The sequence below is a fragment of the Phacochoerus africanus genome, chromosome 3 (genome assembly GCF_016906955.1).
Source record: "Phacochoerus africanus isolate WHEZ1 chromosome 3, ROS_Pafr_v1, whole genome shotgun sequence".
NCBI classification, from domain to species: Eukaryota; Metazoa; Chordata; class Mammalia; order Artiodactyla; family Suidae; genus Phacochoerus; species Phacochoerus africanus.
Genome location: NC_062546.1, coordinates 153995165 through 154021831, shown reverse-complemented (window position 1 = coordinate 154021831; position 26667 = coordinate 153995165). Strand labels below are relative to the sequence as shown.

Below are 26667 nucleotides of genomic sequence, written 5' to 3'. Positions count from 1 at the left end.
TTTACTCCCCAACCTCCTCACAAGCATCCTCTCCTTCCCAGGTCTGCTTTATCTCAGGTTCCAGACCCTTACCTCCAATAAATCAATATTTAAACTATTAGGTTAGAATGTAACTAGATAAATTAAATGACCCCCGACCTGTTAATGACTAATAATAGCTCCATAGGTGATCTCTCAGATGTGTTTGTATTAAAAACCTTCATCACAATTTCCTTTGCATAAAGTGTTTTCATTAAGCCAATGATAGTTTATTTATTTTTACAAGGTCGTTCATTGAAGGTGGCATAGTATTTTGTCACTCACTTAAAATTAATTAATATAATATAAAAGATTAACGCATGGAAGGAAATTAAAGTAAAAAACAAAACAAAACAAAACACATCAAAACAGCATGAATCGTCTCTGCTGGAATCCCCACTCCAGTCAATTGTAAAAGTCCTTGATTTGCTCACTTTTGGAACCATGTCTAATATACTTGACCAGAAGGAGTGTCCCTGGGGTGTGACTGGGAGGAAACTGACCAAGAAAAAAAAGAGATGGAAAAGTAGAATACTGCAAAGAAGGAGTGGGGATTTGGGGTGGAGGCCAGAAAAAAAAAAAAAAGTGGGAGCGTTCCTTCATTTATTGAACAAACATTTTTTGCCTAGCACATGCCATTGCTTCTTAGCGTCTTCTCCGGAAGGGTGATCCTCGTCGACAAATTCCAGATTCTGATTATCTCAGGAACTTGATTTGCCCTCGCTTCCGACCTCCTCTCTCACAAACTGCCTTGAGGCGGGGGAGTTGGGATTGGATGGGGAGGAAAGGAGAGGCGAGGCCCGCTTCGCAGAGCACAACATCTGCTGTGTTCAGCCAGGAGCGTCTGTCAAGCAGTGGGAGGGAAAAGCGCACGGTGCCACCAGCCCACTCTTGGGCGAAACTCTCCAGAAAAACACCCGCCCTGCCTCCGCCCACCGCCTCCCCAAGAGCTTCTGCTGGTTTTTTCGGGAGGTGGTGCGGAAAGGCAACTTTTGGGAACTTAAAACAGAGGGGTGTGCGGCGAGGAGAGAAACGTGACTTCATCAGGTCCCGGCTTAGACTCCCAAACCCGGATCAAGGGCAGTGGGCGGTCCAAGCCCGTCGGGTCAGGTCTGGGACCCCTCAGCCGCCTCTCGGGCCGCGGCCGTCGCGAGGCCGGGCGGGGCGCGCTAGGGACCCCAGGCGCAGTTCCCCGTCCGCCCTCGCGGGGGCGCCGGCGCGGCTGATCAGGTGACCGAGAGCTGGTCCCGGGCTGCGGGAAGCGGCCTGGTTCTCAGCCGCCGGAGACGCCGCCGCCGCCGCCACACCTAGTGGAGGAGCCCGGGAAGGCGGCTCGGTGGGGGTTGGGGCTGAGGGCACCGGGGGGTGGGGACGGAAGGGCGGCAGGCGGAAGGCAGGAGGCTGCCGGGGCGCGGGCTGCTGCGGGGGAAGGGGCCCCGAGGCGTCCGCCGCGGCTCGCTCTGTCACCGGCGCGGAATTGGAGCGCGAGGGCTATGGGCGCGCTCCCCTGAGGCGGAGGTCGCGGGCGGGAGGGTAGAAGGCCCGACCGAGGTAGCTGCGGAGGCCGCGGGCCGGTGACTGGGCGAGAGGCAGCCGGCGGCGGCGGCGGCGACGACACTACCACCACCACCACCACTATCACTACCACCATGTCGCGCTCCGTGCTGCAGCCCAGTCAGCAGAAGCTGGCGGAGAAGCTCACCATCCTCAACGACCGCGGCGTCGGTATGCTTACCCGCCTCTACAACATCAAGAAGGTGCGCACGGCTGGCGAGGCCGCGGCGGGGTCGGCGGGTGGGCTGGGGAGGGCTGGAAGGCCCGGAAGGCCGGGGCGGGGGGGTCGGCGGGCGGCGCCTGGGGTAGAATTCACGGCCTCGCCGGGGCAGGCCGGGCCGGGGTCGCCGGGAGGCGCCGCGGCCTAACGCGGAGTCCCGGCGCCTCTCCCGGTGGCTCGCCGGCCGATCAGTGTCAGAAAGAAGCCATTTCCCGGTTCCTAGCGGCGAGATCCGGCGGGTCCGGCCCCGCTCGGGGTGAGGGGCACCTCCGCCCCCGAAACGGGGTCTACGGAAAAGGGGGTTGGTAGTGGGTGGGCAAGATTCTGGGAGGGGGATAGGAAAACTTGGATGTTCTGTAACTGAGGCCGAATGGTAGGAATCTGGCGGAGATGGTAGCAGGTTTTTTTCCCTCAATTTTTTGGTGTGTAAGTGGAAATGCAGGAGGGGGATGGCTAATCAGGATGAACCCCGCATCCCTTCCACTTTGCCATTTTATTCTATATTGCGAAATAAAAGCCATTCAAGAGCATATTGGCGATTTGGAATTATTTCATCTTGAAGGTGGAGAGGAGGGGGAAGTGAGGGTGGAACCAATTTTCTTCTGAAATACTTCTGGGTTGTGAGTCACTAGAACAGGAATAACAACCTTCTCTCTCGTTCCTCTTTACTCCTCCTCATTTTAGTTTTTCCAACCATGTCTGATAGTACCAAAGCATCATTTCTTAAAGTTCGGTGTCTATAAAATAAAAATAAATATGTTGCTATTATTGCTGATTTTATAGAGTAGTCTCATAACTTGAGTAGCTCTAGCTAATAGGTCTGTTGGAAGTCTTTACATGCCTTCAGAGTAAAGAATGGAAGGCTGAATTGGAGTTAAGAAAAATAGGTGTTAAGATAGAACAAATATATTAATTTATCTCAGGGGAAAAAAAGACATCCTTTTCCTTTTAAGACAAAGTAAGTTTTAAATAATTCAGTAAAGAGAAAATTAAGATTTTTTTCGTACAGTCTAGATCCTGAGAGTTTTCAGTCTATATTTGATATTATATCTTCATAATTATTTTTGTCTTTTTAATGCATCATGAATATTTCCTGTAGTTTAGTCATAGCAGTAGAATTGTAGCCCTTGTAAATTAGGGCTACTGAGGAAAGAATTTTTTTTTTGTCTTTTCTAGGGCGGTACCCGCAGCATATGGAGGTTCCCAGGCTAGGGGTCTAATCAGAGCTGTAGCCGCTGGCCTACACCACAGCCACAGCAACGTGGGATCCGAGCCAAGTTTGCGACCTACACCACAGCTCATGGCAACACCTGGATCCTTAACCCTCTGATTGAGGTCAGGGATTGAACCCGAATCCTCATGGTTCCTAGTCAGATTCATTAACCACTGAGCCAGGATGAGAATTCCTGAGGAAAGAATATTTTTAAATATTTCATATCATGGGGTTCAAGTATAAAGTTGATTTATTTAAACAATTTGATGTAGACACTGTATTCTAAAGGAGAAGACTGTCCTGGCTTAATGGTGATGAATTTTGTATAAGGATAGCTAATGTTCCAGTTGCTCACCTGGATGTGAAGATTGATTGACTCTGAATTTAGTGTAATCTGGAAGAGTAACTGCAACATGTCTGTTGGGTTTGTCACATTTTATGTAGCAGGAGCTTGAGGGTCATTACAAAAAAGCCCTCTGCATTTACCAAAGAGCCTTGATTATAAATTCATGTAAGTTCAGAATAATTTAGACAGTATTACTTCTAGGTTGCACTGACCTGAACTTTTTTGTGAGATTATGCACCTTAACAAACTTGGAAATTGGTTCCTATATGATCTTTGTTCGGAAAAAATCCGAGCAAGTCAAACATTACTAAAAGTTACTAGACTCGTGGTATTGCGGTTAAAGGAAATGGTTATGATGGTTTCCAGAAGAGGAAGTGAGAGTAACATCAAAAGTGGTTTGGGTATATGGCAAAATACCTCTTTTTTTTTTTTTTAAAGCATTCACTATAAACATTTTTATGGCATAAATACAGTCAAACTTTGTATATTTCACCTTCATAAATGAAATAATGTAAAGCCAAATTCTAAGCATTTGAACTCTTAGAATTCCAATTCACTGCCTTTCCTCAAAAGCATGTTTTTTCACTTCCTGTTTTGAGAAACTTCAGGCTCTTGTATTATTGAACTAGTAAAACTTCAAATAAGTTGAATGTGATCACTATATTCAAGTGTCTAGTATTTTAAGTTACTGAAATGTTATATTTCGGCACTCAACACATTTATAATTTGTTGAGAAATAGTTTTCTACCTTGCCTGATTGTGAGTTCTCTCTGGATGGGGCCATTGTTGCTCATTTTTGAATTACTAGTACTTAGGGCCTTACCTGGTCCATGAGGCATTCAGTTAGGACTTGTTGAAATGGATGAATATATTATGTACATTATATTTTTTGTTTATAATGTATATATGAATGTATCTATAATCTTGCTCTAGTTTTAATGATATTAGCTTTTGGTCTGTCTCCTTGTGTGATTTTGCATACAAATACATCAGATGGATTTTTAATGTTTCAGTCTGAATAGAGTTGTCTCTAAAGGCTGGCATATCTTCCTGGCTGGTTAGGATTGAAACATTTGTTCAGAAATCTTGCCAAAAAAGTAAGATCCGTTTACCATGTGTTTGTAAGGTTCCTGCTGTCTACATTTTTATGACAGTGTAAACCACATAATCTTTTTAGTCTCAATTTCTTATAGTCCTCAAAAAAACATTCTACTACATAATACGTTTCTGCCAATTATTACATTTTTATTAATGCATCTGTATATTAGCTTATCTATCAGATATGATTACTGTTCTCTATTTCAACTATAAGTCTGCAGTGGAAATATTTTAGTGAAGAGTTCCCGTTGTGGCTCAGTGGAAACGAATCTGACTAGTATCCATGATGTCACAGGTTTGATCCCTGGCCTTGCTCAGTGGGTTAAGGATCAGGTGTTGCTGTGAACTGTGGTGTAGGTTGCAGATGTGGCTTGGATCTGGCATTGCTGTGGCGGTGGCTTAGGCCAGCGACTACAGCTACAACTGGACCCCTAGCCTGGGAACTTCCATATGCCCAGGGTGTAGCCCTAAAAAGACAAAAAAAGAAATGTTTTAGTGAATGTACACAATGAAAAATACTGAAGTGACCAAAGTAATAAACTATTAAGTTACTACTATCAAGAATAATAGGCTTTAATGCTATATTTGGGAAATGTAACATGGTTCCTGTAAAATGTTGCTTTTTTAAAGAAAATGTCGTTGATTGAAAAAACCTGGAGATCTTAATATGTACAGGTTATGAAAATTTTGAATTCGTATTCTAATCAGGAACGAAAGAGCGTACATAAAGTAAGATTCAGAGAAAAGGTGAAAGTGATAGGTAATTTTACATTTAAATTTATTTCTTTCATAATTCCTTAAGATTTTTTTTAAATGAGAAGTATGTCTTCCCTTTTCCAAATCTAACAATGCTATTCACATTTACAGTGATTTTTAACATTTTCAGGCTACCTTTATATCTACTACTGTGGTATGGCAGGCAGTGTGGTGGTGCAAGTAAAGAGTTCTGGGTCAGAAGTTAGGAGACCTGCCTTCTAATCTCCAGCCTGGCATTAAGAGTTGTGTAGGATTGGGTAGGTGTCTTGACTTCCCTGAGCTTCATTTTTCCTCAGCTATAAAATGGGGAAAATTAACTGTGAAACAAACACGAACGTCTCCAGCTCTATGTTCTTTACAGTAGAAGTTAAGCACTCATTTTAAACAGTAACTGAGCTCAATTTAGTTTTCCTTAATATAGGCATGGTAATGCCTGCTGTACTTATTTCAAAAAATTTTGTTTGTTTGTTTGTTTTGCTTTGTAGAGCTGCACCCACGGCATATGGAGGTTCCCAGGCTAGGGGTCAAATTGGAGCTGCACCTGCTGGCCTGTGCCATAGCCACAGCAACACCAGATCCGAGCTGCGTCTACGACCAACCTACACCACAGCTCACGGCAACACCAGATCCTTAACTCAGTGAGCGAGACCAGGGATCCAACCCACAGCCTCATGGTTCCTAGTCAGATTCATTTCCGCTGCGCCATGATGGGAACTCCCACAGAATTATTTGTGAAGATAAAAGATAACGATGTGGAGATAATTGAAAATTTCTGCAAATATAAGATAGTATTTGTTTAGGAGTCCCAGTAACTTTTTAGGGCAACATTTGTTTTTCTGAAATTTTATTGCTCTTTAGCAAAAGTGTATAGTGAAATCCCAAAAGAAAACATTTTAGCTGAGCTTAAAAATATTTTTCTTGTTTACTTTTTTCCCTATCTCCTGTTTTTTTCCTGAACTTGATAACTCTACCAAAAAAGTTTCATATTTTTCATCTTGTTAAATTATTGCTTCAGTTCTAAAGCACAGAAATAGGAAAAAGACTCACCCAACTATTGCACACTTTTAAAAAATGGAGTATTTTTCAAGTTTCAATGTAGTTTTACTTTTTTTTGTAATTAGAGGAATACTCTCCCCAGTCTTTTCCCCCTGATTTTAGATAAATTTATTTCATGAGGAAAAAAGTAGAGTAGCAGAGTAAAATTGAAAGTCTTTAGCTGTTACCTGCTTGTTTAATGGAGCGGGGGAAAAAATGTATGTGAAGGATGCAGTCAAGGTAAAGGGAGGGGAACCAGCTTTAGTTTTCCCTTTCAGTGCTAGGTTTCTCTTCATTTAGAGCTTTATTTTCTGTTAGTTAATCAGGAGCAGAAGCACCTTATAAAGGTTGGATTCTGACAAGTTCTAGAGTATTAAGTATTGTTAGTATGTATACTTTTTTTTCTCCCCCAGTGAGATTTCATTATCAATATCCCTAAAGTAAGAAGGAAACATCATAAATCTGAATTTAAATAATATATATATTACATAAAGTCCTACTGCATCTGTTTGTAACTTTTCAGGGAAGCTGCTTGTAAAAATAAGGATTTGATTAATTCTATTTCTTGTTAGGCTGGAAGGTAGGCTGAGGAGATAAATGTCACTGAAAAATACTTATGAAAAAGAATTATTTTTATTTTTTCAAGTAGCAGTGGTAGATTATCCATTTTGTGTTTGCTTTGTAGAATTGTTAAATAACTTAGAGTTTTTTTTATTGATTACGAAAGGAATACATGCTTATGCTTATTGTCAAAAATTTAAACATGACTTCAGAAATTCTTTGCCTGTTCATCACCCACTTTTAAAAATAAGCTGTATGTACTTAATACTCTTTTTGTACAAATGCTGACATATGTGCATGCATATTTTATTACATTATGACTAAATTAGATTCTTTCCAAAAATAAAATTGAAGAAGCGGCATAGTACAGTTTACAGATAAATTAAATTAGGATTCTTAATCTATACCTGTGTACTTACACTTTAAGAAAACTAAAAGGCTGGGCATACTTAGCTAGCTACATCCAATATATTAAAAGTGAGGAAGTCCAGATAAGAAAGTCTCAGTACTGAAAATTCTAGTCCTTACTGGTAAGGATGATTAAAAATTTATGTATTTCTGTTAATTTACTGGCAGTGTTACTGTTAAGTAAAATTCTAGCAGCAATTTCAGATCACATTCAGTAGATATACATTTTATTTTTTACTGGAACTAAAACAGTTTTCTCTTTATTCAAAAACATAATGTGTAATAAAAGTAATGCTAGCCATTGTTTATTGAGACTCTATTATATGCTAAATTGAAAAAGTCTTTTATTTGTTCATAGATGTGGGTGCCTATTCTACAGATAAAGCTATTGAATTTGGAGAGGTTAATTTGCCCCTTTTTTTTTTCTTTTGTCTTTTTTAGGGTCTCACCCTCAGTACATGGAGGTTCCCAGGCTAGGGGTGGAATCAGAGCCATAGTTGCCAGCCTACACCACAGCCATAGCAGTGCCAGATCCAAGCCACATCTGTGACTTATGCCACAGCTTACAATGCTGGATCCTTAACCCACTGAACGAGGCCAGGGATTGAACACACATCCTCATGGATAGTAGTTAGTTTCATAACCTGCTGAGTCACAACAGGAACTCCTGCCCAGTTCTTACTCTATGAAAAATAAGAATTTGGACTGACACCTTTTTTGACCCCTAAATCAAGCTCTTAATTTAATTGTCTTGCTTTAGATTTATAGTTAGTGAAATTTTTATGGTAGATATAATTCGATTTTGAACACACAGTAACCTTAAAAATATGCAGCTATATTATAGACCTAATTTTACTCTTTACTGTAGACTGCTTTTGTATGAACTTTGCATAGATTTGTATGAAAAGATCATTGAGATCATAATTACTGGTATACCTATGGTTATTAATAAAGACTTCTGTTTACCTTTGTAATGTATTAAAATGAGAAATGGAGTTAGGAAATTTAAAATTCAGTTTACTGAGATTTGGGGCAAGTATATTTTCTATTTGCTTTTTATATTATATGCATTTTTCCTTTGTGATTATTTCTAAAGTTTAGCCCCTGGCAGATTATAATATACATACTGAAAATACTAACCGTGCACATGATACTAAGAAAACTTAGAGGAAGTTTTGCTTAAAATGGGGGAAGAGTACATATAAAGCAGAAAGGAAAGTGTAAACTCAAAGAAACCGTGAAACGGCATTTACCTTCCTTAATTTTAAGAACACAGTCTTTACCTAATTGAAGATATTTTATCTTTAATTTTGAGATTTCAAATTACTTTTTCCAGTTTCCATTTTGATTTCTAAAGTCAAATAGTGACATTTTTACATTGAAAAATCCTTCATGAAATGTAAGAAATACAATTAAGGAAGTACAACCAGTAAGTCTGTTTCTTTCTGTCTTTTCTATTCCTACGATGTGTTTTTTTTTTTTTGTTGTTGACTATTTTTAATATTGTCTTTATTAATAAATGTAATAAAGTCTTCTTAATTTTGATCCTATTAGGAATTTGTAGTACTGTAATTATTAGATTTTGGTTTACTTAATCTAACAGTGGTAAGAAAACTCCTAGTTGATCATTTCCTCAAATAATATTGTACTGAAATGTTTTGCTTAAACAGATATACTAAATAAGCTTTTGAATTGTTAGTTTGTAAGTGGAGTTGAACAACAGACAACAACATAGACATCATCTTGAGAAATAAATTGTAATCAGTAACTTTTATTTTTTTTTAAATTTTTTTGTTTTTTTTTTTTAGGGCCGCACCCAAGGAATATGGAGGTTCCCAGGCTAGGGGTCTAATCAGAGCTGTTGCTGCTGGTCTACGCCAGAGCCACAGCAATGCCAGATCCAAGCCACGTCTTCGACCTACACCACAGCTTATGGCAACACCGGATCCTTAACCCACTGAGCGAGGCCAGGGGAACCCGCAACCTCATGGTTCCTAGTTGGATTCGTTTCCGCTACGCCACGATGGGAACTCCGGAATCATTAAAATTTTTTAATAATGAATTTTGAAATGTATAATGAGTTGAAGATTTCAAAGGAATTTCTTGTTTTAAGTAAAAGAGCCTGTACTGGAAAATACTTTCTTATTGTATAGTTGATTTTTTTAGATACTTGACCGTAATAAAATTGTATCTTTAAAACTATTTTATAAGTCATATGAGCTATTCTTTCAGTTAGTACCAAATATTGAGGGTTTCTTTTTCATTCATTCATTTACTCCCCATTTATTGAATGTCTTCTTGGACACAGGGAAACAGATATAGTCTTCAATGCCAGTAAATTCAGATTGTAGTGGCGATAGAGATACAGATAATTAACTAAAATGAAGTATTTTAAGTGTGGTTTTGAGTGTCTTGAGAAGGGAGTTAAAAATTCTCATCTGGGGGAGATAAAAAGAAATAGTGACTTCTGGGCTTGATTTTGAAATATGAATAGAAACTTCAGCCAGGTAATGACAAGAAGTCATTATTCAAGATTCCAGACTTTTGTTCAGTAGAATATACAAAGATACAAAACAGATAAGGTTATAAAATACCCTTGTAATATCAAATGTCCTTCTTGTTGGCATGTAGCCTCTAAACTTATCTGTTATTTTCCATATTTGTAGCATATTATGTGGGTTAAGAGGGCTAGATTCTAGATAAAACTATTTTTTTTTTCTTTACTTTGGACAAACTGTTTAGTCTTTCTGAGTTACAGTTTCCTTATTTATAAATCAAGGAGATCTGTGGTTCTTAGGGATACACAGTATAGTCATTTTAGAAGTATTTTATAAAAAATACAAACATCTGGATCTTGATCCAAACCTATTGAATAAGAAAAAGCCCCTGAAGTGGTTCTGATATTAAGAACCACTGAAATAAGTGAAATGTAAGTTCTTAATGCTTCTCATTTCTTTGTCTGATTATTGTTCACAGTAGTGATTTAATTGCTTTCTGGAAATAACTAAATTTCTGGAATGCTAAGCCACACCTAAATTCTTATGCTAGCAAAACCATCTACAGGATACTACAGGATATTTATTTGCTCTCAGCTTCTCTTATGCTTCAAGTTATGTTTTTTGGTTTACTAATCCATGTTAGTCTTAATGATTCTAATTCTTGCAACTTTAAATAAATATTAGAGTTTTCCCACATTTTAATTAGCCTTATAAAGTTGAGAATTCAGTGAATTAATTTACATAAAATGCTGGTATAGTGCCTGGCACAAGAGGAAGAAGTGAATAAATGTTGGCTATTATTATTTCTATTGCTGGGGCTTGAAACATAGTGGACACTTATTGAGGGTTTTTTTTTTCCTATTACCTTTAGGAAACGTTTCTTAAATTATTCCTTTTTACTGCCTGATATTATTGTATGATATCTACTTATTGCCAATACAAAATAAATTATTTCAGAAGTTTATTTCTCAGAAATCTTTTGAAAAGTAACTTCTTTAAAACAGTAAAATTATGACCACATATAAAACTTTTAAATAAACTGTAACAGAATCCTTTTGTTTTATAAACTGAGATGTTTCTGTGTATTAGAAGCTTAAAAAGTTTTGAGGGCAACAGCAATGTAGACATCTTCCTGAGAACTGAATGGTAATTAATAACTTTAGTTTGAATCATTAAAATTTTTAATAATGAATTTTGAAACACATAATTAGTTGAAATATTTCCTAAGTTTATGATTTTCCCATATCCTATGCTTAGAAAATAATAACCATAATTTATATATCTTTAAAGCTGCTACTATTGGCTCTAATTAAGAGGTAATTTATAAAATTACATTAATTTTAAATTATTTCCAATGGTTTCAATATACTTTTCTATCAAGCTTCTTAATCCAAATTGTAGCAGTGGGTTACTTTCCCGCCCCCCCTTTATTTTCCCCACCTACCCAAACTCAGGGGGAAGTTGAAAGCAGATTGGTTGGCCAAAAATAGGTGATACACATAAGGAAAAAAAAATGGAAAATTAACTGGTAGTACTAGAATTTGAGGCTTGTTTTCATCTTGATAGATTTTCCAGTACATATTGGAAAATGTCACATTGTATTTCATTGTTTTTAAAATTAGAAAATAATTATAAGCAAGTTGCACTTATGGTCCATGATCTTAGGTGATGTCCATTTATTTTCCAGGCATTAATAATCAATTTGTTGAAGACTCAAGGGAGAATCTTGGTCCCTTTATGCTTTCAGTTTTGCAAAACCTGCTTTAAAACAAGTTGATTATTCCTTGTTTATTGAGTAAAAATTAAATTCCCCTTTCTAGAATAAATTGGTCACATTTTGTATTTTTCTCCTCTTACCTGACATGATTCACATGAGGCTGGTTTCTTTCCTGTACTCTCACAAACAGCATTCTCACTCTGATCCCTGAAATTGTGTTCATTTTTTTTTTTAATTCAGTTATTGTGTTGAAGAAAAAAACCTTTTTTTTCCCCTATAGTATTTTGGCAAAGGAATGTGTTTTATTGATGAGCTAGACCAGAAATTAAAAAATAAAACTAATCAAACTGATCACCTTTTTCTTTGGTAGTGATTACACCAATAAAATTTTGAGCAGGACCTATTGTGGCTCAGCAATAATGAACCTGAGATCCATGAGGACACAGGTTCAATCCTTGGCCTGGCTCAGTGGGTTAAGGATCTGGTGTTGCCGTGAGCTGTGGTGTAGGTCACAGATGTGGCTGGGATCCAGCATTGCTGTGGCTGTGGCATAGGCGTCTATAGCTCCAATTCAACCCCTAGCCTGGAAATTTCCATATGTCACAGGTTCAGCCCGAAAAAGAAAAAAAAAAAAAAAACACAGTTTGAGCAGCTGAGGTATTAAAAGAATATTTTTTTGAGAGCACATATATATATATATAAAATTTTATATATATATATAAAATTTTAATGGCCACACCTATGGCATATGGGCCAGACATTGAATTCAGACTGCATTAAACGACAACCCATATCCTTTAACTCACTCTGCTGGGCTATGGAGTGAACCTGCACCTCTTTAGTGACCTGAGCAGCTGCAGTTGGATTCTTAACCCACTGCACCACAGCAGGAACTCCTAGAGTGGTACTTTTTAAAAATAATTCTGTGGTTAAGATATAGTTTCCTTTTTGTCTGGTGAAATAGCCCCTTTAGCTAATTATGCAAAAAAAACCTTTTTTTGTAGGGCTGTGATATTCAGGGGCATAGACACAATTTGCCCTCTTTCTTTTTTGGGGGGAGGTGTGGGGGTGGCCAGGTTAGTAATACTCAAGATTTTTATTTAATTGAATTGGTAATTTGTTAAACCTTTTGATTCAGTCATTGTAGTAAGCCTTTCTGAAGTGTATTAGTCTAAAATGTATTGATAACTAAATATAGTAGTATGTATATTTTCTTAATTGTAATACTTCAAAGGATGATACTTTTGAGAGTAAAGGATTAATTTTGTGTAATATTGTTATAGGAGTAGACCAAGATAGGGTTTTAGGTGTACCAATTGGCAGGCTGTGCTCTTAAAGTATAAGTTGGTATGATTTCTTGGTCCTCAGTGTCATCAAAATGTTTAAGTTAGAGTAGGGAGGTGGTATGAAGATTAATCTTTTATATATTGAGACATTTGGTTAGTTGGAATTTTGCTCCGTTTCGTCAGTATAGTAGGACCTCCTTCTTCACTGAATTATTATTATTACTATTTTTTTTTATGGCCACACCCACAGCATTTGGAAGTTCCTGGGCCAGGGATCAAATCCAAGCTGCAGCTATGACGTAGGCTGCAGGTGCGGCAGTGCTGAATCCCACTCTGCCAGATTAAGGATCCAGCCCGCAACTCTGCAGTAACACAAGCCACAACAGTCGATTCTTAACCCACTGCATGGCAGTGGGAACTCTTTAACTGAATTATTAAGTATGACTCTTTACCTACATTCTAGCTTTTAGTCAAGATTTGTTTTTTTCTTGCATTTTTTCTTTTTTGCCTGAACATTTGCAAGTGTCTTTCTTGGTATTAAGTAAATAAGTGAAGTAGGTTGATTTTATTGGCTTCTTAAAAAAATTCTGCTGTTGTGTACACACACAGACACTCAGGTAATGGGCTTAAAAACTTTTTAGGGTAGATTGTAATTATTATCACCTATTTAACAGGTAAAGAAACTGCGGCACAGAAATTTGCTTATGGTTACAGTAAGGAAGAGATGAAGCCAGAATTTGAACGTGGACAACCTGTCTTAGAACTAATGTTCTTAACTACTAGGCCAATCTTTTTCTATAAGTAAAACAAATTTGTTACATTTAGATTTGGGATAAGTGAAAGAAATATGACATTGGGAGAAGGAATTATAGTCATTGCTGGTTCTGTATAGTATGATAAAGATTCCTCTGTGATTACTATTCATATGAGACTTTGTTTAGGTAATTATAATTATATCTATTGTTAACAAAAGTAAACATTTTTAGAGCGCTATAAGCCAGTCCTTTTGCTAAATACCGTACATGGTTTATCTATCTCTCTTCTAATCCTCATAATGACTCTATGAGGTAAGTACTAATTTCCCCATTTACACATGAAGAAACTGAAACTAGGAGATGTTATGTAATATATTCAAGGTTCCACAGATAGTAAGTGATGAAGACTGAAATTTAGTCAGTCTTATTCCAGAGTCTTGTTCTTAATCTTTACGGCATACTGCCTCCCATTGTAATTTGTTTAGACATGGGTCACTGAGTAGTATGGGAAAAGGTAAATCAATCCCAAGGAAAGACTTATAACTATTTATTTTTCCTCTGAAATGAAATTCCATTCTTCATGTTTTCAGTATAATAAGGAAGAGCTGTTCATATATAGATATCTTTAGTTAACTTAAGTTCTTACACAAAATTTGTGATCATTGGAAATGAGTATGGTAGTCTACCATTGTCATTTGATAGTCACTAATATTGTTAGAATGAATACCTGAATTTTTAAATAGAGTATGAAAGATCATACATTTTAAAATATAATTTGGAATCACCTTAGGATTCTGCATTACCTCAGGCATGTGTTTGAAACTTGATTTTCATTTTATCATTGATAGAAGGCAATGCTATTATGTAACTATTTCTTGGGACAAATTCTTAGTTATGTGGCTCTTAGTTATTCTTATTTTATACTATATTTTGGGAGAAGTGGATTAATTAGAAGGCAGATTTATGAGAAATAATACCTTAAGCAAATGATAGTCTACTCTGAGGAAAAGTGGATATACTTTAATATTTATCATGTTGAAATGGAATTTACCTAGTAGCCTGTGTCAATCTGGTTAAGGATTACAAAATTATAAATTTCTTATAGTTAACTTTGTTTTATCTAATTATATTTGAGAATTAAAATAATTCTTGCTGCATTCCTGTTTCCATTTGGAAAATATAGGAATGTTTGCATTGATTTTTATACCTTGGCTTGTTAAGGAGTTAGTTGATACTTGAAAAATAGTTTCAATTTGAGCTGAAGTGCAAAAGTCATCCAATAACGATTTATTTTTATTCTTGGGCTACCGTTTCTTTTTAAGGTATGTAAAATTTCACTGATGGTTTTGCTCCTGTTTTTATAGTTGCATGTAGTCTTCGTTTTTCCTGATAGTGTTATTTTGATTTAGAAAGAGCACCAAGAAACTGACGTTGTACACCTACACAGTAGTATTTAAATATATATGAATAATATAAACTCTATAAATCTACTGTATACTAAACCTTGCTATTTAGAATACCTTTAAAATTGTAGCACCATATAGTTCTCATCTTGTTTTGTTACTCATAGTCTGCAGTGCATAAGTTCTCTTCTGAAACGTATGTCATAGTTTGACAATCATTGTTTACAAGTAATTTTCTCTCTTTTTATTACAATGCTTCCCCAGCAAGGACAAGTTTGGAAGGTTTGCAAAGCTTTTCACCTTCCCTCTGCCCGCTTGCCCGCTTTCAGATCAGTTTCATGTTTCATAACTTCTCTTTCTGCAATCCACAACATAGCCATAGTAAACAATGAAAAAACATTAAATTACAATAATGTATTTCATCACACATAATAGAGAACTTTTCAAATGGACGCATCTCTTTAAAGTGAATTAAAAAGTTAAGTAGGAAGGTTATAATTTTAGTAGTTCTCTACAAAATCATATCACTAGAAAGCAGCTAATTAAATATAACAATGAGTCTAATAGTATTGGTTATATTCTGTATTGCTAATAGTTCAGATAAAAAGTTTCTAATAGTAATACCTTACATTTGTACAATGCTTTACAGTTTACTACAGAGACTGCTCTACTGCTGACGTGGTCAAAATGTAAACATTTCCATTTGTTCTGTGCTTATGAGGTATAGAATAGATGTAGATTTCATTGTTCGAAGTGCTGCTGGTATGATGGAAAACAGTTGTAACTCAGGTGTTTGGAGGAACAAGTAACACACCTTAGTTCTACAAAGGCAATTTTAGCAGCTTCCTTGAACTAGGGCTCTTGTTTTAAAATGTTTAATGTGAATAAGGAAAACATTTTGGAAAAGACATTTAAACATAAGCTTTTATTATATAACACATACAAAGAAACATTTCCAGTACTCTACTGAATATTTAATTTTGTAATATTTTATTAGCTTCAGATGAATACAATCCTACCTCAAACCAAGAGTTTTCTTTTTCTTTTTCTTTTTTTTTAGGTTTGAGCTTTTTCCTTCACTGCTGTTCTGCGCTAACTGCTTTGAAACTTTCCATGCATTTTTTTTTCAGTAGAAGAACATCTCTGTACTGTCTCCCATTGCATATTTCAGCTGTGACAATCCCTGCACTTTGCCTATTCATTTTATCACCTGCTCACCAAAAACAAATATCTCTAATTTCTAATTACAGATTTGATGTTATTTCTTGGTTTTAGAAGAAGGATGCATTTCACTTTTTTTTTTGTTACTATTGTTTTATAGGCTTGTGGAGACCCCAAGGCAAAACCATCCTACCTTATTGACAAAAACCTGGAATCTGCTGTGAAATTCATAGTCAGGAAATTCCCTGCTGTAGAAACCCGCAACAACAATGTAAGTCATTTAAATTTTTGTATTACTTGATTTTAGCCATCTGTAGTGAAAGTAATGGGTGGTAAACTGCTTGATGTTGCCCTTATTTATCTAGTTCTTTGTATTTTGCTCTGCAAATTGCATATGTTGATGAAGGGTAAGGGCTTTTAGAGATTATATTCTTATCTCTGAAACTGGAAAAAAAAAGACTGAGCTACCTTGCCATTTTATTGTAGAAAACATAGGATCTTAATTTCTTATATACACTTATTCCCTTTCAAGTTGCAACAAAGAATAAGGTAATGTATATGTATATATTCTAAGTATTTGCATGACTAATTGGGGAGTTTTTTCTTATTGTTATAAACTTTGACTTGAAGTTAGAAAATGTCTTGTGGAGCTAATGTTGCTTTTATTAATTACGTATGTTCAGCTTTAAAATATATTTATTTCTCCAGTTTTTTTTTTAATGGAGGAAAATGTTTTTAAAAATTAAATAATATAACAAGGTGATGGTATTAGGATCTTTATTATCCCATATTACTTTTCTCAGATGGGACAGTTTTGCATAGTACTACCTTGAAATACAGTCACATTTAGAGTTTTCCTGATATGTTTACATTTTTTAAAATTCTTTATAATAACTGCTGTGAATAACTAATTTTAGGAAATTAGGGTTAATTTTCACCTTACCATGGCCTTTTCATGTAAATTATGTTGACTTGGAATATTTCTGAATGTCTTTTCTTTTTCCTTTATTTTTTTCTTTGATGGTCTTATGTTATAATCCTTGCTGGGTTTTTTTGGCCATGCCCAGGGCAGGTGGAAGTTTCCAGGCCAGGGATTGAACCTGCACCACAGCAGCAACCTGAGCCACTGTAGTGACAACTGCTATATCCCTAACCCATTGTCGCATAAGAGAACTCCTGCTGTGTCTTTTTCCTAATGTACAAACTTGGTCTATATGTAAGAAATTTCCTCTTATATATGATCTCCTTAATTTTAAGAAGCTCTGCTTAAAAAATATTTTGTCATCTTTTGGTTTCCTCAGATCATGTGTGTTGATAGAAGATTTGTATTTAGTCTGTTGATACAACTTTCACTTTAAGTTTTTTTTTTTTTAATGTGGAGGGAAAATACCAGCCAATGAATAGAATAAGTCTGATAAAGTGGTTTTGTTTTTTTTTTTTTTGTCTTTTTGCCTTTTCAGGGCCGCTCCTGCGGCATATGGGGATTCCCAGGCTAGGGGTCTAATCGGAGCTGTAGCCGCCGGCCTGCACCAGAGCCACAGCAACGTGGGATCCGAGCCACATCTGCGACCTACACCACAGCTCACAGCAACACCAGATCCTTAACCCACTGAGCAAGGCCAGGGATCTAACTTGCAGCCTCATGGCTCCTAGTCAGATTCGTTAACCACTGAGCCACGACAGGAACTCCTGATAAAGTGTTTTTGAAAGAATTAATTTTTAAAAGTTTTATGTTTTTTTGGGAGTATAGGTTAATAGAGGGCTTTTTTGTTTCAAAGAAGATTGTTTTATAATTGATGTATTAAGGTGTCACAGTTAGTTCCTGATTACAGATGGGTGATTAAAAGCACACATCTTAAGAACCCTATTATTTGTGTGGAGAACTCTTTTTTATTTTTATTTTATTTTATTTTTTGGCTTTTTAGGGCCGCAGGTACAGCACATGGAATTTCCCAGGCTAGGGGTTGAATTGGAGCTACAGCTGCCCTCTTATGCCATGGCCATGCAGGATCTGAGCTGTGTCTGCAACCTGTACCACAGCTCACAGCAACACCAGATCCCCAACCTACTGCGCAAGGCCAGGTATCAAACCTGCATTCTCATGGATACTAGTCAGATTCATTTCCGCTGCGCCACAATGGGAACTTCAGGAGAACTCCTTTTTTTTGTTATTGACATTAATTAGTTAACTCACCTAAGAGATTATATATTCACTCTAAAAGAGATAAGAAAATCTTACATTTAACTTCATATTCTTCTGTTTCTCATGGCTTATGAAATCTCTGATATAAGTTCTCCCGAGAATCTTCTAAGTTTAACTTGTATATATGTAATGTATGTAATATATATATGTATATGTGTGTGTATATATAAATTTCTGTGTGAGAATAAGAATAATTCCTGGATATGATGTCTTCTCTTAGAAAAAATTAGCAAGATCTGTTAAATATATATTCACTGTTTCATAATAGTAAAATTTTTTTGTTAAAGAATAAATTGAGGGAGTTCCCATTGTGGCTCAATGAGTTAAGAATACTACTACTATACATGAGGATGCAGGTTCAATCCCTGGCCTCGCTCAGTGGGTTAAGGATCTGGCATTATTCTGGCAGTGGCATAAGCCACTGGCTGCAGCTCCGATTTGACCCCTCGTCTGGGAACTTCCATATGCTGTGGGTGTGGCCTTAAAAGAATAAATTGAAGATTTTTGTACTTGATTTGCTGAGCTAACTGTTTGCAATAATGGTGTTGTTTTTTTTAAAAATAGTTTTACTTAACATTTTCAACTTTATTGATATATGATTCACATAGCATACAGTTTACTCATTTAAAGTGTATAATTCGGTGGTTTTTAGTATAGCCATAGAGTTGTACATCTAATACCACAATCAATTTTAGAACATTTTTATCATCCCCCCCAAAAAAAACCCCAGGCCCATTAGCAGTCACTTATGCCACCCTGCTCTCCCCAACCCTAGGCAAACATGAATCTGCTTTCTGTATGTGTGCTTATCTTGGAGATTTTATATAAATAGAGTCAAATTACATGTCTTTTTGAATGTCTTCTTTTTTTTTTTTTCTTTTTGTGGCTGCTTCTGTGGTTGTGGAAGTTCCTGGGCTAGAGGTTGAATCAGAGCTGCACCTGCAGGCCTGTGCCGCAGCCATGGCAACTTCAGGTCCTAGCCACACCTGCAGCCTATGCTACAGCTGTGGCAATGCAGAATCCTTAACTCACTGAGCGAGAACAGCGATTGGACCCGCATCCTCACAGACACTATGTCGGGTTCTTAACTCACTGAGCTACAATGGGAACTCCTTGACTGGCTTCTTTTATAATGTTTTCAAGGTTTATCCAAGTTGTAGCATGTATCAGTGCTTCATTTCTTTTTATTGTCAGTTTTCCATCATGTATATGTCACATTTTATTTATTCATTTAACAGTTGATGGATACTTGAGTTGTTTCTACTTTTTTGACTCTTAGTAATGAGTAATGAGTAATGCTGCTATCACTATTTATATAAAAGTAATGTGGACATATTTGTTTATTTCTCTTGTTTATATCTCCACACACACACACACCTAGGAATAAAATTGATAGGTCATCATAATTCTATTATTCTATAAAATCAGCTGTGCAACTGTTGTTGAATGTTAGGGCTACTCATAGAATTTACTTGAGTTGTTTTGTTTGCAAAGTCTGAGTTTTGTTATATGACCTTTACAACTATTTTATGTACTGCTATTCTTTGTCTTTAACCTGCTCAAGTACTCTGTAATGAGTATTTGTGAAGTTTTCTTATGCTAGTTTTTTTTTTTTTTTTTTTTTTTTTTGCTTTTTAGGGCCACACCAACAGCATATGGAGGTTCCCAGGCTAGGGGTCAAATTGGAACTATAGCTACCAGCCTACACTACAGCCACAGCAACACAGGATCCAAGCTGAGTCTGTGACCTACACCACCAACGCCATATCCTTAACCCACTGAGTGAGGCCAGGGATCAACCTGCATCCTCATGGTTCCCAGTCAGATTCATTTCCACTGCGCCACAACGGGAACTCCCTGTTATCTTAGTTTTGATTTAGGCCTGCTACTATCCTCATGCAAACTTCCTGGCCACTTTGGGTCAGGAAATGAGAAATGAGTTTAGTTTTACTGTTATTTTTTAATTATAGAGAAATTGTTAATAAAAGTTTAAGGACAGGCAACGACAGTAGCATCTGGGGTTTATAGGAGCTGGCAGACTTCTGGCTACTTAAGTACACTGAAAAAATGGTATTGATATTACAGTTTATTTCTTTCTTTCTTATATTACCTGGCCTTTGGGCCATTGTATAAATATATGCTAGAGAGCATGCTTCCTTAATTTCAAGGTTCAGGGAGAATTATTGCTTAGTGCTACTTCTGTGTTGATTTATGGCATACACCTACCACTTGTCCCCAGTTTCAGAAAAGACAGTCACAAAAAGATTGTTTGCTGAAAAATTCAGCAACATTTGTCTTCAAATTTTTAAAATAGATCCTTATAAAAAGACCAGTCTTATTCTGCAGCCAAAAAATAGTTGATTTTTGATTGTTTTTTTGGTAAATGCTCCTGCTCCCATACTTTTATATCCAGTAAAAGCTGGGAGTACATAGTTATCTGGTATACAGCAAAAGAGGGTGCTGCCAGCTAAAAGCAGGATTGGTTCCTTGCATGACTTCAACAGTAATGATGTTGGTCTCGGTTGAGGCACTTTTACTGTCATCCTTAGGACTCTTCGTGACCACTTATTAACTTTCCCCCCAATTCTAGACTCAGGGAAAGTCTGTACCAAGGAATTCCGCCACCCCCACCCCCACCCCCATCCCTAGGTCATGGTGTTGAACTAAATGCCCTAAGTGCTTCAGTGAAGGTCAGTTAAGTAAAATTCAAATGAATGAAGGGCATCTAGTTTTATAATTATGGCAGCCACTTATTGAGTGTCTAATAGTGCCAGGCTCTGTGTTTTAATTGAATTTGCAGATTTTTCTTATTTAATTTAAATTAAGGAGCGGGAAGTTCTCAGTGATTACAAACCCGACTAGTATCCATGAGGATGTGGGTTTGATCTCTGGCCTCACTCAGTGGGTTAAGGATTTGCTGTTACTGTGAGCTGTGGTATAGGTTGCAGATACGGCTCGGATCCCTCATTACTGTGGCTGTGGTGTAGGCCGGTGGCTACAGCTCCAATTCAATGCTTAGGTTGGGAACTTACATAAGCTGAGGGTGTGGCCTTTAAAAAAAAAAAAAAAAGATTAAGGAAAGCATTTCTGAGCTGAGAGATCTAATTTGTCTATTAACATGATATCTTCCATTATTTTGAAAGTTTAGCCTTTAAATGGATTTATGATTTATTTCCCATAGTGTTCTTATGAGCATTTAGTTTCCCTGGATGAAGAAAATAGTAGAAACTCCTTATTTTATTAACAATTAAAAATGGGTTTGCCCAAGATAATCTAAAAGCTGATTTTCAGGTGTATATTAAAAGTTTTCCAAAGTTCCCGTTGTGGCGCAGCGGAAATGAATCCCACTAGGAACCATGAGGTTACGGGTTTGATCTCTGGCCTGGCTCAGTGGGTTAAGGATCCAGCGTTGCTGAGAGCTGTGGTGTAGGTTGCAGATGTGGCTTGGATCTGACGTTGCTGTGGCTCCGGTGTAGGCCAGTAGCTGTATCTCCAGTTAGACCCCCAGCCTGGGAACCTCCATGTGCCACAGGTGTGGCCCTAAAAAAGGACAAAAGACAAAAAAAAAAGTTTTCCTAAGAAATTTTTTTCCTAAAATAATTAATTTCCCTCCTTTTCTCCCTATGTTGTATGACATCTAAAAGCTGGTTTGTATTTTTTAAAACAGTAAAAATATCTAACAAAAAAATGTCATTATGGGATTTTCCTGTTTAGTGTACATTTTAGTGTAAAATTTTGGCTTTGATTCCCAAATTCAGAGAAAAATGATCTAAATTACTGTCCTCTCTATGTTAAATTAGATCTTAAAATCCCAGAGCATTAAGACATTGTTAGGGAGTAGAGTGGCACAATAGTAATAAAGGGATTCCGGAGTTAGTTGCAGGCCTTTATTGAAATAATTTGAAGTTAAGCTTTCAAACTTAGAGGAATATTTTGTGTTATAGATATTACTTCTTCCAAGGAGCACAGTATTATAGGATACTACATAATAAGTTATGTGTTTATTTAAGTAGCTTACAAGGTCACTCAAAGCAAGAGAAAATGAAGTAACTCTAAAAAGTGTCGTAATTGACAGTGAAGTTTGTTTAGAGACACAGCATTAGAGTCTGTTTTTAGGCACTATTTTATTCCTAGTGCTTGGCACATTAGAGTCACTAAAATGTTTGATGAGTGAATGAACCTAATTGGTATGCTTTAACTTAGCTAATTTTCATTTATTCAAACATTCTCTTAGATTTATGTCAGGATCCAAATTTATCAACACTTTTAAAGAACTTCATTATGTCATTACCCCCCTCCCGCCCCCCGCCTAGTATTTTAGGTTTTTTAGTAGAGCTGTACAAATACATCTCATTACTGAAAGTAACCTGAAAAAAAAGAGCGAGAGTCCCAGGTTTTTAAAAACTTAAATAAATGTGTTCTGGGCTAGGGCAGCGGTATTGGGGATGAGGACGAGAAGGCTCTTGACACGTGTACTGTGGTTTAGTCAGGAGGTAGAAGGAAAGGTTAAGGAAATTTAACTCACTCCTATTTAGTCTCTAAACAGGCATTCCTTGTTTTGTCATGGCTTCCAACATGATGGTAGTATACCTGTTGAGAGGGTGGATAGTACACTAGAATTTGTTATGGTCTTTCTACTTATTAGCTGAATAATTTTGGACAAATCATTTAACATCTTAAGGTTTCTTTATTCTTTTCTCTAAAATGGTGATAGTACCAGTCTCAAGATATTTATTTTTCTTTTTTAAATGATTTTTATTTTTTCCATTATAATTGATTTACAGTGTTCTGTCAGTTTTCTACTGTACAGCAAAGTGATCCAGTCACACATACATATATACATTCTTTTTCTCACATTATCTTCCATCATGCTCCATCATAAGTCCCTAAAGTTCCCAGGGCTATACAGCAGGATTTCATGGTCAAGAAGCGGTTTAATTTCTCCTTAAAGCACTTAGCAAATTTGTGAAACAGATTGCCTTTGAAAATGGAAGCTTGTATATACGTATGAGAACATTTTTCTTCCATGCTTCAAGTGACTACTACATTATCTAGTAATATACTATCTATAGCTACCCTTTGGACAGCTCCACAAGCTAAATAGCAAACTTCGTATCCAGTGTTGAACACATGATTATCCTTCATTTTATTTCTCTTCTATGTTCTCTGCTTTGAGCGATTACCATTCACTTGAACCTTTGGAAACACATTTAACTTTTATAAAACATCATACTAGTCATTAAGGGCTTGTCAGTTTTAATATTATCTGTGATTTTTTTAATTACTCAGTGAATTTATTACATTTATAGTTGTACAGTGATCATCACAATCCAGTTTTATAGGATTTATTATCTGTGATGTTTTTTGAATGTAGCCTTTCAGACCTGTGTCTCCTGCTGGGACAAATGTGACCATAATCCAAACACTGCTTTTCATGTCTCCCCACCTCTGCCCAGCCTCCACTAGGGGAAACAGAACAAAGCAAAAGTAATCTGTTTGGGGTGCTGTGTCTCTGTTTTCCTAGACTATGCACCCATCTTTTAATCTCTTTTGACTAGGCCAGCAAATAATACTTTGATTTTTATGATTTTTATTCATTTTTATTTTTTATTGTTTGCTTTTTAGGGCCACACCTGTGGCATATGGAAGTTCCTGGGGTAGGGGTTGAATCAGAGCTGCAACTGATGGTCTACACCACAGCCACTGCAGTGCAGGATCCCAGCCACATCTGCCACCTGTACCACAACTCACAGCCACACCAGATACTTAACCCACTGAGCAAGGCCAGGGATCGAACCTGGATCCTCATGGATACTAGTTAAGTTCATAAATTGCTGAGCTATGACGGGAACTCTCAGATTTTTATGATTTTTAAAGGAATCATTTTATAGCAAAAATAATGTAGAGGAGTTTTGATGATGCACTTTTGTGAGGAAATTGTGTGTGTGTGTGTGTGTGTGTGTTCTAAATGAGAAGTTAAAGAAATATTTGGTTTTGATTAAACTTTGCCAAAATTCAAAGAATTTTAATGCAGTGAGAACTAACTTGTGTCATTTTTTTTTTATAAAAGTATCATTAACATTCAGTTTTTCTTCCACATGTAATCTTTAATTGTAGCTTGAATAAAGAAAATAAATAAAAGAATGAACCCTTCATTAGAAGATATAAGTAAACCTTGCTTTGATGTATTTGAAAAGTATTTGAAATAGTCAAGTGCTGGAAGGGAATTGCATCAGCAAATTTAAATTTTCTTTTATTTTTAATTTTTACCAAAATAAACTGAATACATGATAATGAGCCAAATAGTCTTGTAGTGGGGAGGGGGAAGGGCCCTCCCAGAACAAAGGAAAGGAAACTTGCAACATCAACACCTGTGTGCACATGCACAGTTCTGTAACAATGTAACATAACCTGAACCCGTGGGTGTAAGCATATCCATAACTGTCCACCCAGAAATTTCAGAATGTATGTTACCCTTATAAGGGGTGACAAAGGGACTTAGGTGTAACAACAACAGTAACAGACCTAATGGGGGGATATATAAGGTGACGCCCCACTGCAGTCAGAGCTCAGCCTTTGAATATGAATCCCCTGAGAAAGTGCCAGCAGAAATAAACACTCCTTCCTGCAAAAAGGCCTCAGTGTCCTCTCTCCCTGTACGTAAGTCTAGAAGAATTTAGAATGAAAAATTAGTGTATGTGACCCTATCCCACTCTTTCCCACCCTAGTCATATTTCTCAAGGGAACTTCTGCTTTTGGTATATCTAGAGGGTACTTTCAGAACTATAAGGAATATGTTTATGCTATTATATATTCATTTGCAAACTTTAGACAAGATCTGTTAACTCTTTTCTACAAAATGCAATGATTTAGCTCATTAAGTTTCTTGTCCCTCATTTATCCTCTCCCCTCTTCCTGATGTTTGATAGTTTTTGTTGTTGCTGTTGTTAATATTTTGGGGTCATTGATTACTTCCTTTTTAAACTTTAATAGTATAGCTCTCTATATTTTTACTCTTATCCTTGGTCATTTATAGTTTTATGTTGTCAAAATTGTTAATGCTTTCCTTTAGTTCTGTAGTCATGAAGTGTTCTGAGATTGAATTATATGCTGAGTCTAAAAATTAAAAACTAGTAAATACCTGAATGTTTAGTTTACATTGCTTCTCTCCATTATCACACTGTGGACTTTCTTAGAAGTCCAAATAATATATTTATATTATGTGTATTCATTCGTATTTACCTATATAATATATGTTATTAAAATGAGATGGATTCTCTTTTCCAGAATTGTTTCACAGTTAAATTTGTTATATAGGTATATTATGACTTTCTTGAATTAGTTATGTGCCTTTATAGAATTTCAGAATTTAGCCAGTCTAATAATCATATCATCTTTCTATAAGCTTTCCTTTTTTTCTGGCGCTCACTCTCCTATAACCCTCTGTCTTCTAACTTCCTTCTGGATAGTTTTTTTAAGCCTGTTGCATAGCTCTCATCCTGGAATGTAATTCTCTTTACTGTCCCAAGTAGAATGGTTTTCATCTGAGCTTTTGGCAGAGTTTCAGTTTGGGAATCTCCTGAAATTGTGTACAGAGTTTGTGTATGAATGTATTTATCAGCTTTTGTCATATTCCCAAGAGTGCTTCTGTGAGTCAAAAACATATGTCTTTTAAGATCACATTATTTTGTGAATCTTGTACACTATATGTTCCAATCATGCTAAATTATCATCATAACCTTTTCAGCTCAAGGATGCTTTTGGTTTTTCTGCAAGTGAGATAGCCAGTGAGCATGTACTAGGGCTTCATAGTATAGTCCCCAAGGAGATGCATTTCTGCCAGCTGAAATCATTTATCCATTTTCTTCAGATTTCCTGAAGTTATATTTTGCCTTTAGTGAGAGTTTTTCAGCTATTTTCCAAACAGTTGTTAGCCAGTCCCTTTGGCTGCAATGGTGGTTATGATTTCCTTCATAATAGCAAAGGATATTACCAATACCTAATCACCTATTGATGTTTAGTTTTTGTTTTCTTGATCATTTCTTTGAAGGAGACTTTAGCCACTTTTAAACTGGTACTCTTTGAGTGCCTTTAACATGGTATCTTACTGTTTTTCATGGCCAACCCACTCTTATCTTTTGTCAAATCAAAAGTTATTTGTCAAGATCCAAAATTGAAAACAGCAAAAGAAACTATAAGGGAGTAAATAATGGGTATTGCAAAATGCTTATTTTGTTTTGTTCTTCCTAGCATTCATCTTGGCTAAAAATATTTTAAATATGTACACTAATGGTATTTGACCAAGAATGTGTAGATAGTATACTTTGTTAGTCCTCAATATCTTGTATAGGATAGAACATAGGAAATGGGGAAATAGATTTAATTGCTTTAATTGCTTTATTTTTTAAGGGAGTATTTTATTTTGGGAAAGAATT

General features: G+C 36.6%; 1 protein-coding gene across 1 annotated transcript in view; it reads left to right on the top strand.

The window, feature by feature from the left end:
- Positions 1-1374: 1374 nt before the first annotated feature.
- NCKAP1 (NCK associated protein 1) overlaps positions 1375-26667 on the top strand; it is a 99526-nt gene continuing 74233 nt past the window's right edge. Inside the window, exons 1-2 of the mRNA XM_047773023.1 lie at positions 1375-1775; positions 16190-16300. Coding sequence (XP_047628979.1) covers positions 1668-1775; positions 16190-16300 — 219 coding nt within the window. The 5' untranslated portion in view covers positions 1375-1667. The remainder of the gene's footprint in view (positions 1776-16189; positions 16301-26667) is intronic.